This window comes from Meleagris gallopavo, chromosome 28 (assembly GCF_000146605.3).
Source record: "Meleagris gallopavo isolate NT-WF06-2002-E0010 breed Aviagen turkey brand Nicholas breeding stock chromosome 28, Turkey_5.1, whole genome shotgun sequence".
Lineage (NCBI taxonomy): Eukaryota > Metazoa > Chordata > Aves > Galliformes > Phasianidae > Meleagris > Meleagris gallopavo.
Window position 1 is genome coordinate 4,260,638 of NC_015038.2, and position 13,307 is coordinate 4,273,944.

At 50.5% G+C, this 13,307-nt stretch overlaps 1 protein-coding gene across 5 annotated transcripts; it reads right to left on the minus strand.

Moving 5' to 3' along the window:
- Positions 1-2,955: 2,955 nt before the first annotated feature.
- On the minus strand, positions 2,956-11,715 carry LOC104914527 (ankyrin repeat and SAM domain-containing protein 1A-like). 5 transcript variants are annotated; one of them, XM_019623306.2, is made up of 10 exons: positions 11,528-11,715; positions 11,100-11,225; positions 10,822-10,893; positions 10,346-10,432; positions 9,852-9,989; positions 9,196-9,366; positions 8,687-8,785; positions 7,942-8,039; positions 7,707-7,833; positions 2,956-5,071 (listed from the first exon to the last, which is right to left on the minus strand). In XM_019623306.2, exons 1-9 carry the CDS (start codon positions 11,678-11,680, stop codon positions 7,821-7,823), a joined length of 957 nt encoding a protein of 318 aa, XP_019478851.1. In that variant the 5' UTR covers positions 11,681-11,715; the 3' UTR covers positions 2,956-5,071; positions 7,707-7,820. The 5 variants fall into 5 exon arrangements, with proteins under 5 accessions (XP_019478851.1, XP_019478852.1, XP_031412857.1 ...); XM_019623307.2 differs by lacking the exon at positions 7,707-7,833 and having other exon boundaries at positions 11,528-11,714; XM_031556997.1 differs by lacking the exon at positions 8,687-8,785 and having other exon boundaries at positions 11,528-11,712.
- Between the last annotated feature and the right edge of the window lie 1,592 nt (positions 11,716-13,307).

Here is a 13,307-nt window from a genome sequence, read left to right on the forward strand (position 1 = left end):
AAAAAAAAATCTATACTGTTGAGCTGCTCCACTTCATCATGGCCAAATTCATCAAACCTAATGTCTGCCAGCCCAGCACCCCAGCTACAGCCACTGTTAAAAGCAGCTGCCCAGGACAAAGTGAAAACAAGGCATGTGTATACATCATACTCACAAACATGATGCTTGGAGAGTAGTTTCACCCGTTCCTATCTGAATGCTGTCTCATCTTAGTACTTGGAAGAACACCACATTAATTCACTGTGTCCCCAAGTCCATCTAGAGCAGTGCAGGTCCATGGCACCCTGCAGCAGTGCAGCTGTCCTCAGCTCTGCTCCTGACTGCACAAGGAACCCTTTGCCTCAAAGCTGATGTTCTGCAGAAAGGCTGATTTCTGTTTTCCTACTCTTGCTCCTTACAGAGCAGCGGATTCACCTGTTCCTCAGCCTTTTTATTTCCCCCGATGGACAAAATTCTCAGAAAGATTTCCCAAAGGGTCTCGATGCCATTCAGGAAGAGCTGCAGGAAGTCGGGCACAGGTTCAGAAGTGTGACCTACCACAACAGGCAGGTGTTTGGCCCTTTCTACTCAGCAATTCTCAAGAAAGTGCTTTTCCCAGAGGCAGAACCAGATTCAGGAAGAGATTCTATGTGATCATCTTTACTATGTACCACACAGGAGGACAAAGGTGGAACACATTCTCCAACAATTTCTCAAATCATGCTTCAGCTTGTAAAAAAAAATCAGACAAACCCATCTAGGCAGGACAGCTGCTGGGAAGTGACTCTTAGCACGTCAATATCTGAATAAACCTCTCAACTGCAAAAGGCAACGGCTTTCTTGCCCCCCCAAAAAACTGCCACTATTTAGCAGGGAAGGAAATGGGAGGTGGAGGTTATAAAACTGCAATGAAATTTAAGGTTTTTTCTTTATTTTTTCCCTAATTCAAGGTGTTAATTCTGCGGTGGGTCTGTAGCCTGCTCTGCTGAAATGTTAGGCACAGCCCAGGGACACAGTTTGGATTTGATAAAGCCATGTGGTATTTAAGATCATTAAAACTGCTCAATATATTTCAGTGTTAGCTTGAAAACCTGACTTACTGAATTATTAGATGGAACATATGGTATAAATTTAGCAGCCCCCAATGTATTTAGTCTTTCACATCAGCCAGATTTTATTTGACACAAAACCCTGAACTTTAACCTGTATTTAAATGCCTGGATTTCTTGCTCTAATTTTATATAGTGAAAACGTCCTACTTCCTGGTATGCCAAAAATCTTTGCTGGTAAATACTGTATACAATGGCTGCCCAAACTGTTACATTTGTTACATGAATCGATGGCTGCTGTGCTGCAGAGCATTGGTTTGAGTGTTTATCATTGCTAAATCAGGGTCCTGACAATCCACCCTCAGTGGAACAGTCCTTGCAGATGTACGTTAAAAGGGGTTAACATCAGCTTTTCCTATGGACAAGCTGATAGGAGACCATCACTCTGTAGTAAGTCTATCTTTAAAGAACACACAGACGAGTTTTTATACATAAATTAGTCTGAAAAGAATTTTGTATTTGGGATCAGTATGATTAGCTGCAAAAAGAGCAGCCTCAGCCAAAGTGACTGCTGAGCAGCCAGCATTCTGCATCTAGCATGCCACACACGTTTGGATGGCACATATCCTGATTCTGCTGCCAAAGAATGACATCAGGCCTGTTCCCAACAGAACAGCATCCTGTGCTTTGCTTCCACAATACCAGCACATCAGCTCCGCGCAACGCTTTGACACTGTTGATGTTTTCTTGTTCCTTAGCTTTACAAAGCAAAACAACATATGTGCAGTGCAAGGCTGCACTCATTAAAGTTCACTGTGCTGCCCACCCTCACCCCTTCCTCTTACCTGCTTTGGCTGCTCAGGTCAGGCACGAGAAGAGCACTGCTCTGACACAGGAGGCTGCTGGGTCACACTTAGGTCACAGTGACAACAGGGCAAATGTGTGTCTAAGTCTGTTTATTAATTCAGTCTGTTCTAAGTTGTACAATTATGAAAACAACAAAACGACTGCTGGAAGCCCAGGAATATTTACAATCTCGCCTTGTTGTAGTGAGGTCAGTCTATGTTGTTGCACAGATTGGTTATGTTTGGTACCACAAGATGTTTAAAATTCAGACAAATTCGAACAGATTAACAATTGTATATACAGGAAATAAAAGCAAATTCAAGTATCAAAATACAGACAGATTAAATAACATTTGTATTACAAATCAGTCCCACTGTCATACATCACAATTAGCAAAAATGTCTACATTGCAAACTGAACTCGACTGTTCTCTGCCCTGTTAGGGAATCTCAGGTTATTCTTCCACGGGTAAGAAAAGTGTTTGAGCTAGATCTACTTCGTAAGAGCAGCACATTTACTTCCTTTTGAAAAAGAAAAAAAATTAAATTAAATTAAAATGCAGTAGGTAATGCCAATATGAAACCTAAAAGGGAGACTTTTTGCAACAAGACAGCGTTGCAAACTCTGTGCTCGCTCTAAAATAAAGATCTGATTGCATGGAAATGATGCAAGCAGAAGAAAGCCAGAGGAAGTTCTGCTGCTAGAAGCTTCTGAAGTGGGGTGGAAGGAGCATTAAAGCAATTAAACCCACATCAGTTGCACACAGAACAGTTGTTTGGAAGTACTATTTGGCATCTGGTCTGTGTCTCACAGCAGCCCTGTGATGGTACCTCACATTTCATTGGAGGCAAGTCCTGTACGGTGTCCTGTCTTCTCCCCAGGAGGGAAACAGGCACATACCCCACAAAAACTGCATCAGTTTTTTCTCCTAAAAAGAAAAATCCCAAAGCAACTTCAAACAGCTAAAATTAGCTTTTTTTTTTCTCTTTCTTTTTTCCCTTTTTTTTTTTGTTAAATACAAAATTAAAAAGGATAAAGCAGCTTCAATTTGGAAAATAAAAACTCATCCCCTCATCTACTGAAAAAAAAAAGACAAACACAGTTGATCTATCTTGAGTTCTCAGCCTGGACTCATGCCACGTCCAACTGGAAGTCTGTAAAACACAAAACCCAGGGCTGCACCGCCTGTCCCAGGCAGGCAGTGAGTGCATTTCGATTCTAACCAGCACCAGAAATGCAGAGCACTTTCCTCCAGATACCGTGAAACCCTGTGGGGAGGAAGAGCCAAAATACTGCGTAATGGATGGGCTAACAAAGCACTTGGAGTTGGTGACCCAGGATCAGTCTCCAGCATGCAAGTACCTCAAAAAAACCCCACTGACATGAAAGGGGAAGATGCACTGCCAAAACAACTGCTGTCTGTGAAGCGAGAAAGAGTATCTGGCTAAAGAACTGCTGGATCACTAAAGACAACCATGGAATTACACACAGGACTGGAAAGAACCACCAGGGTCACAACGTCCAGCCCCCTGAAGATTGGAGTCTTCATCACCACTTCACCTCCAAGCCAACCTTCGCAAAGCTCATGTACGTGTCAGAACAGAAGGGTGTCCCTCCTCCCAAGCAGAGGTTCAATTTGCAATCTCTCCAAAAAGACTTGTTGCCAACACACCAAATATTTACACTTACACCAGTATGAATTGCAACATACGCATAACAAGGAATGTTAGGTTTTCTAAATTCATCAATGTAAAAAAGAAAAATAATCTCCGCTTCCCCCTCCTCATCATGTACAGGTCTGTGCCCTTGGGATTATGGTTCACTTCTCTCCTAGTCCTACCAGCTAGGGAGACTAAATCCTGACATACAGCAGCAACGGGAGTTAAACAGACATTATTAGGGCATATCATCCTGGTAAAGCAGCAGGGCACCACATCCCCAACCACTGCAACCCTGTGGAGATCGTACCAAACTGCTGCGCTACGTTTTTTGCATCGGAAGAATTAAAAATCACAGCTCTCCTAACAGCCTTCCCTCCAGGGGAACAGTGCTGTGAAAACACATCGGCCACAGCCAAAACTGCTGCTAAATCCTGCTGTGATTCGAAGAGAAAGCAAGCAGACAGCACACCTCTGAGATGGCAGCGTTTGGGGCTGCTGAGGCCAGGCCATCCACGGGTCGATATGATTTATCCTTGGCTGTGGACTGTGTCAGTGGAATGCCCAAAATGTAACTCCTCTTTTGTTCGTCTTCCAAAATCGTTGCACTGATTAAATAGTGAGCTAGTATAAAAAAAAAGTGCTAAATCACAATTGAATAAGCTTAAAAATTAAAAACGACACCCAACCCTTCAGGGCATAACTGCATTTAAAAAACAAGACAGGTGCACAAGAGGCTGGAGAAAGGACTCCTCTCCAGGTATTCAGTGCGTAAATGGGAAGAAGTTGTGTCCTTGCCATAGAAATGTCAAGTATTGCAATGCAACAGTTCTCTGTAGGGAAGCAAGCTTTGTACCATCAGTAAATACTTGGCCACAGCCACTCTGAGGTGAGAGATCCTTCGCAGACTTTTCCTTAAGTGATTTCCATTGGCTATAAAAGCATGGAGTGGCTTTGAAAAGAAAGGATGCAGACTTACCCTGCAAGGCTTCTCACACTGGAGGAAGTTATTTCCAAGAATTTGGCGTTTCTCTACTGTTCACCCAGAATTGAAGCAGATTTAAGTACCATAAGAGATGCACACACCGCTCCCACCAGTAAGACTTCCTTGTTGGACTGCGCAGATTCTCAGTAAATCATTTCTTTTTTTCCCCTCACCAAAAAAACAAAACAAAACAAAACAAAGAAAAAACCTGCAGTGCTACATTTAGACTGTGAACTGGATTTGCTCTGTATCATTTCACGTGTGAAAAAGAAACGGGTTGAAAGCAGTTTGTCTCAGACTAGAAAACGTGACATCGCTCGGCCTCGGAAGTCTCAACTTTCCTTTGCTAGAAATGGAGAGCTGCTTTTCTCAGCTGGTGGCTGGGATCCCTTTCCCCCTCTGCTTTGGGAGCCCTCACTGAGCAGTCATGCACACCCTCAGAGGCAGACACCAGTGCCAGATGGAGATGGTCTTCGTGTCAGCAGGCCACTGCTTCTTAGGTCTCTGCCCCGTTACTACATTTCCGTGGTAGGAGACAGCTGCCCGGAGCTCAGCTTTTCAGAGGCAAACAGAAAGGAAGATAATGGAATGAATGATTTCCGAGTCATACAAACACAAGTGCTGGGAAAGACGAGGCGTGCAGCCAGGAGATGAGACAACCGTGAGGGTTATGGACGCAGAGGAAGCTTTGCAGTTAGGCAGGGCTGCCTGCCACCCCGGCCGGGGTAGGGTCACCCTCAGGAAGGCACGTGCACCAGTGAGCCGGTGTCAGGAGGAACCGACAGATCCCAGCTGAAAGCAGGGGGAGTGCAGAGCTCAGACCCTCGAAGAGCAGGCATACGCCTGGGCAGCTGCACGGTAAATGCCAAACTACCATTGCTGTCACGAACTCGGCTCCCCTCCAAAGATATAAATGCCTCAGGGCACTCTTACAGCTTGGAAAGACTCTGAGCATCCAACCCAAACCCCGGAGCTCTGCAGACACTGCAGCATCCTGGGCATGGCAGTGTGACCACTGGCTCTGTGTTAAGGGCTTCCTGACACGTGAACTGCACGTACATGGCTGGGCTTTGCTTCCCTTGCTTTAAGGCAATCCCTCGAGTCCTCTCATTTGGATTCCTACCAGCCTGGCCCTTGTTTTGAAGTCAGTTTGCCGCTCAATGCCATTAAGCCACAAAGGATTTGAAAGATCAAACCCATTCCTGAGGAAGAGCTCAATAAAGATGTTGAAACATCTGATTTCACCACAGGGCTGGGGAACAGAAGCCCAAAGGCCCCGGTGGAACTTAGGAATGAGAAAAAGCACACCCAAGTAACAGGTGTCAGCAACTCAGGGTTGCTGGTCTGACTGTTTATTTCTGATGGCAACTGGTGATCACGAAGGGAGATTTGGGGTGAAATCTAAAAAACTATTTTGCAAGCAGAGAGTTACCAGAGCCCTGAGTGCACCGTGTCCCCACGTGGATGTGCACACAGCTGAGTGAGAAGTGCTGTCCCCTTATCTTCCCATCTCTAACATACACTCACCGTCACCCCCAGCTCACCAAATCTGGGTTGTGGGGGATGTGGCAGAGATGCAAAGCCCACGGTGAGGCACATCACTGAGCTACAGCTCACCTTCAGCTGCCCCATCTGCTCAGCCCCTCCCTGGGAAAGGTTTGGCAGCTGCTGCCCACAAGGAGCTGGGATGTGAGACAGCATCGCTCTGGGACTGAGAGCTCCATACTCTGTTGGAGAGCAAAGCGGAGCACAGTGGGTTTGCTGCCACTGTGTGGAAGTTGCAATGCTTTTCGCTAAAGGGTCCTCAAGCAGCTGTGGGGACAGAGAGAGCCTCACCCCCTGGGAGGTAGGTATGTGTGTCCCCATCCTGAAAATAAGGAAACTGAAGCAAAGAGAGGCTCAGTTGTTGGGACACACAGCAAGTTGGGGAGAAGCAGTACTGGGCTGGAGCCCTTTTTCCAGTGCTGGCAGCTACTGAACCACCCCCATCCTCCTCCTCTGCTTAATTTCTCAGCTTTGCAAATGCAAGAGAAGGAAGTGGGGACAGACCCAGGGTCACTCTGTGTGGGCAGTGGTGGGGTGAGGGGCATCACACAGCATTCCCAGAGCTGCCCAGCTCCACTCAGACTGTGCTGAATACCCTGCATCCCATGCAAACAATTTCCAGCCCATATCCTGGAATCAAAAGCAGCTTCTACCAAGATACACAGAAATGGGGACGTTCTCCCAGAGAAAAATGTGCACTTGGGAAAGAGCCAGGAAGGCCAAGGTGCCCGCTGACACATGGCCATTTCTAACCAAAATCCTTGCTCTCACGGATGAAAGGCAACAGATGTTTCAAGATCCCTATAGCTCTCATCGTGCAATGTTTTGTAGACTGAAAACAGGCTTTGGGTCAGAAGCAGACTGATTTCAATCACATCCCTCCCTTTGGCAAAAATGTGAAACCGCAGGAAACGCACTGAGCACAGCACAGCTCTGCCTGCTGCACCCCCTAACAGCACGGCTCAACCACTGCTCCTTCCCAGCACGGGGCCAGCAGCACGTGCCTTTCAGTGCTTAACCTCTTTGCAATCTGCAAAGTGAGAACCACACCCATAGCTCACAGTGGTCTGATGAGCAAGAACAGGAGGACTACGGGGGTAAGCCCTAAAAGGGACGGAAATGCATGCAGCCACACAGCTCCTGCAGGACACTCACGTCCCCAAGAAGGCACCGAGCTCACAGTGGGAACAGTGGCACCCAGCCCAAGGCTGTGCCCCCAGCAGAGCAGCTGTTCTGCTCCACGCTTCGAGGAGAGAGGCTGTGAGCAGGGACCCTGTGTGGAAATCTAGTGAAGGTGTTATTTGCAGACAGCATCACAGTGGTTAGTGTCGATTCAAGTGACAGTAAGGAGAGGGGTGACTTCACTGGAACAGTGTGCAGCCGTGGCTCAGTCGGGAAGTAGAGGAGCAAGAAGGAGGGAGCGCGTGCACCGCAGAGACAAGAGGTCTCCATCAGTCCAAGGATAAGAAGGTGAAATAGAAAAAAAAGGCCTGGGGGAGTGCCATGTCACCCCAGGGAGTCACAGTGCCAGAGCGAGGGGAAAGACGTGAAAATGGTGGGCAGCTTCCTGGCTCCGCGTCTCGGATGCCCCCAGCCTGCACCCCTCTGCACCTCCCACCTGATGGGGATCTAACAGCGTGTTACCCTTGTTTCCGAGTAAGGAGAATTCACAGTGTTCAGTAGTGATCAGGTACAAAAGCCGTTTAAGTCTACAGTCTCTTAAGTGCTGCTGCCTTTGACGTAGTGCCTACGCAGGGCTCAGTGCGAGCAGCTGGAGGAAGAGGGAGTTTAGAACAGCAGACAGATCAGATCGCAAAGGCACGGTTAGACTATAGGTGGACACGGGATTTGTTTGCTTTAGAAGATAGTGGTCTCATACTTAGTGCTGAGGGTCCGCTTGGAGTCCTGTTTGGGGTCCACGACCCACGAGACACTGGCATGAGACTGGGAATCTTGGTCCACTTCAGGGGGCTCCAGCTGGAAACGAAGGAGAGAAGAGTGCATTAGCTTACATGTGCCTGTGGGAGCCCGAATCTGGGGCAGAGCAAATGGGAACTCAGAGCACAGAGAGGCTGCTGATGCCCATCCCCAAACCATCTATGTGTGCAGGGCTGCAGCTCTCACTGCGGAGGCGTTTGAGTCCTTCACAGCTCCAACATTTCTAAGCATGTCGCCCTCAGCCCAGCACCCTGGGATGACTTCCTGAGCTAGGCCTGCAAGCCCCCATTACCATTAGCGACAGCTTCACCTCATTTCACAAACAAGCATGAAAAATTCAGCACTACAGAGACGGCACTACAAAAATAAGAGGAGAGGAGACGGCTTCTGGCAGGTGAGTTCTCTCTGATCAAGCAATGCTTTTTCATCCTGTCCTTCTCAATCAGGATCCCAGGGGAAGGTTAACGACACCAGGAAGAGCAGCACAGTTATCTGGGAGCTGCTGCTTTGCATTAGCAGCAGCTGGGAGCAGTGCATCCCTGGGGTTAATTTGAGCCCTGGGATGAGGTGGGGGAAGGCAGCAGCGAGGACACGGGGCCATGGTGGGAGGTGTGAGGAGTGGTGGCAGCCGGGGCAGCAGCCCAGGTCAGTTGGTGATGGAAGATGGCAGGAAGAAGGGTAAAGACCTTAGCTCCAGGACTAACAGACTGCAGCGGCAGGTAGGAGGGGCGGTGAGTTGTACAGGTGTGACAGTAACAACAGCGGGTGTCGGGAGGGAGCGGCACCTGAGCGGGGGGAGCAAGCAGAACACAGACAAAAGGAGACATTAAAGGAAAGCAATGGCTTATGCAGCAGTCCCTGCTCCTCAGCAGCTCCAAGTTAGGCTCTGTTTAGCTAAGCGGGCACTACCATACTGCAAACTGCAGGTTATCCACTATCTTTGCACGTGGAAACGGAGCTGGATCCAGCAGGGCACCCAACCCCCAACCCAGGCTACATCCCCTCTGCTTGTCCTACCCCACAGGGGAAGCCCAGGCATGCAGCAAGCCTGCCAGCAAGCAGAGCCATGGGCACTGCAGCACCAGCAGTGCCTGATACTACAGGCCATGGGAACTTCTGCACCATGAAGGAGGAACTTTAAGCAAGTTGTGCCCAAGAGGAAGCCCAGCTGCAGCCCCCAGCTCCGTGTACGTACTGCGGATTTCCTCATGCCAGCTCGTGGTTTAGGCACCGGTTTGGAAGATTTTGTTTCGATCGTTTCTCCCGCTGCAGCACCCAGAGGTTTCGCTCTCTGGGCTTGGAGGGCCAGCTGGTAGGCGACCTCGAACGCCTGCCCCAGGGTGAGGATGATCTCGTACGTCAGGTTCTTCAGAGAGAATGCAGGGAACACAGAGCTGTTAGTGCACGGGAGCTGCCTCGCATCGCACAGAGCCCACGCGCTCAGCAGCCGGGACCACCTACGGGCTGCTCCAACCCGTCTGGCATTGTAAAGAGAAAGAGCCCAAATGTTTTGCAAAGCTGGTTCTGTCCAGGAATAAAAGCGAGCAATGCTGTCACACTCTCAGTGAATTAAAAGGCAGTTAGATCAGCCAATTACACTGCTCATAATTGAAAGCGTATCAGGGTTTTGTTCACGGAATATTCCCCAGGAGGGAAAATCTCCTGCTCTGGTTTATTCAGCACTGGAAATGGCAGTAATGAAGCCAGACAAATATTCTTTTTGACAACAAAGTTGCAAAGTAAATGCATTTTGAGCCAGGACTCCTAAAGGAATCTTTTAGGACAGAAATAGCAAAGAGAGACCCCTCACTGCAGCCCCAACACCCTCAACTGCAGCCCCATCCCACTCACCACATCCACGGTGCTGAAGACATGGCAGTAGTGGTGGCTGGTCTGCAGGTCCTTGGTGATGTAGGCGAACGTGCAGAGATCCTCAGGGTCCTGGGCAGCACAGGAGATGTTACGGATCTCATGCTCAGCAATGACATTCTGTAGGAGACAACCGCAAGTACTCATCACCCTTCTGGGGACAACAATACGCTCAGCAAATAACAGTGGTTCAAAATGTGTACTGGGGACAAGGAGCACAACAGAGACTGGCACGAGGGGTTTCTCCCAGCCAGGCCAGTCTCAGCTCTGTCCCATGGTAGGAACAAATGGCAACACAAGCAGCCCACCATTCAGACAGCCATTGTCACCCTGGTGCTCTCCCCATGGCTCCCAGCAGCTACACAGCACCTAGCCATGGCTTCTGGAGCTGCCAGATATGACCTGCAGCCCCTCAAGCAGGTGGCACTGCAGGCCATGTCCCTCCAGACACCGGTTTTGAGGCACTTCGGGCTCACCTTGTTAGAGGCATCGATGAACTTCACTCCCTTGTACGTGATTGACAGTATTATGGTCGGGATTTTCTTCATATGCTCTGTGGATTTCTTTAGAAACAAGAACATTCAGCTGTGAATCAGTGTTCCTTTCCTCACCACCCCCAGGCCTGCTAGTGGCCAGGAAAGACCCTCAGCCCTGTAACATCAGGCTTTTGGGGGTTCGGACCAGGAGGAAGAAAACCTGCTTCTAATGGAAGCAGACAGAAAGGGACAGGGACCTTGAAGTTAAACCTTTTATCCCAGAGAAAGCATCTGTTTTCTCACTGCACAGACATTCAAACTATAGGGCAAAGTGCTGGTGGGGGATCAGCTCAGTAGTGATAGTGGCTCCCTGTGCTGCCCTGTCTGCAGGGTGTGGGGAACTGCAGCTACACCAGCATCCCCTGTCCTGCCCCATGTCACCCACCACAGCTGTGACTGTCCCATGGGCTCCATACCCTCATCTTGGCACAGGCATCCTGCGTTGATTCTGTACCTCGGAGGTCCTTGATCAGCATGGAGCCCAGGTACTGTTTGGAAAAGGGGATGTGTTAGCACTGACAACCTGAAGGCTTCAGGCTGGAAACTTTCCAACCCCAAAGCAGCAACAACAACCCAACAGCTGTGGCAGCAGAGATACAAGTCACCCACGGAGCAGGGAGGACTGTGACACCTCCATGTGCAACACTCAGAGCCTCCTCCCCCTCCCCAGCTGCAGAAGCCAAAAGCCACTTACGTTGGCCTCGTATCCACAGGACTCAAAGATGAGCTTCTCTGGCTGGTGCTGCCAGTTTTGGACCGGTGCGTAGGGGGCAGCCAGGCTGGGAGGGCGCAGGGTCAACTTTGACTCCCGACGGTCCTCCTGGAAGGGGAAGGAACACAGGTGTGAAGCCACAGTGGGTCCTCACCAGGGTGCAGCAAAGATCTTAGCAGGGCTCTGTGGATTGATGCAACTGAGATTTGCAGTGGGCAGACCTCAAAGGGACTGGGAGGGGTGAAAGTGACCCCGCCGTGGATGTGCAAGTCACCATCTTTAAGGTGAGCCAGGCACAAGCGACCCGCTGGCATCAGCTCCTAGTTTTTGAAGCCTCAACTCCTCAATCAGGGGGTGATGCACTGAGCCACGCAGAGGGGCCCGCAGGATGCACAGCAGCACCCACTGACCTGTGCTTTGTAGCGCTCAACTTTGGAGTACGTCGCCAGCTCGCTGCCACGCTCGTGTTGCCTCTTCCCGGAGTCCCCGGAGGGCAGCAGGAGATCAGCAGATCTGCCCATGCAGGAGTCGTTCTGGCTCAGAGGTGACGACGTCTGGGACATCAAGTCCTGGCACTGGAACAGGCAGACACCAACAACCACCCTGGTTAGCTGGTGCCACCAAGAACCATCCTGGTTAGCCGGTGCCACGGCCCTGTGTGCACTGCGCTCCTCCGGCTCTGCCAGCCCTGCTCAGAGGCTGCTGCCACCCTCCAGCACCAGACACGGGATGCAGAGCTGATGAGGCAGTTGCTCAAGGTGTGAGGGAGGGAAGAAGTGGCCACACACAAACCCGTGCCTCTGCTTCTGGCTGGGATTAATTCTCCCTAGGAACACCAGGAGCTGGCATTGCACGCTGCTCCTCCCAACACCCAACAAAGGTGCAATAAGCTGAACTATCATGGTCAGCTCCCGCCCTGCAGCCTTCAGGCTCACTGCCTTCACTCACCTCATTTATTTCCCACTCAACGCCCCTGCTTTGCTCCAGGACCGTTTTGGGCAGGTGTCTGCCCTGCCCTGCCCTGTCTGAGGAGGGCAGCAGGCACGCAGGGAGTTCTGAGCACAACGGGCTCCGGTGCGTCGAGCTGCCCCTTCTGGAGCTGAGCACCCGGCTGCCCAGTGTCAGCTCAGCCCAGATGCCTGACAGCCGGGCTCCTCCCGCAGGCAACGCTCACTGCCTGGACGTGCCAAGCAGGCAACACACGGAGCTCACAGCTGCAGCACGCATTAGCCCTATTCAGCGGACTTGCTTAATTTGCCATTGACGTCCTTCCGCTCCCCAGCCAGAGCCGGGCGCTGGAACGCACCAGCTGCAGCACCAGGAAGCTTTGCAAATGGCCCATTCTCTTTTCCAGCTCCCCCCCTCCCAGCCAGTATATCAATCAGCAGAGGCTGCACAAAGAGCTCTTCTCCTCGCCATCGTTCTGCCTTCAGTCCCATCATCTCAAGAGGATGTTTGGGAGGAGCTGCCTCCCTCCCACCTGCGCTCTTGTGGTCGGAGCAGTGGGGTGAAGCTGCAGGCTTGTACCCTCCTGGCCCCCAAGCTCTGCGTGCAGCAGCACAAATCCTCACTTTTTTCCCCCAGATGGCAGCTTTGTAGGAAGAATGGCAATTCTGAGCACTTCCCTCTCAGCCAACCCCAGCACCAAGTGTCTGGCATCCTATGGCTCCCCGCGCCCCAAAATTCACCCTCTGCTTTGGCCGGAGTACATCAGTCCTGGGAAAGGGGAATATTTGCTGCTGTGTGGTTCAGCCAGAGCTCAGCAATGCTGTAATTTGTTGCATCTCTGCCCAAGTGCTCTGCAGTTGCAGCTGCGTGGAGATGAGGGGACTTTTCCTGCAACTGTGAGGTTTTTCTGATGTGGGCACTCATGATGTAAAGCAGCAGAGATGAGGAGGAAGCACACATGAAGTCAGTGCTGGCCGAGCCAGAGCCAGGCAAGCTGCAGATTGCCCGAGTTCTGCTTCACTGTGTTCAGAGTGGGAGCCCTGAGCTCTGCATCACCGCCAGCAGCAGCCAAGGTGGGAACTGCAGAACCATTCCTCCTCCACACACCAGATGTGCGACTGCCTCAACACTTCCAGCACTCTCTTCCCAGGCCACCAAGTATCTGAGAGCCAGCACTGACCCAAACTACCAGGTCAGTGTTCTAATAAGAAACAAGCTTTTTTCCTCTCTCTTTTTTTTTTT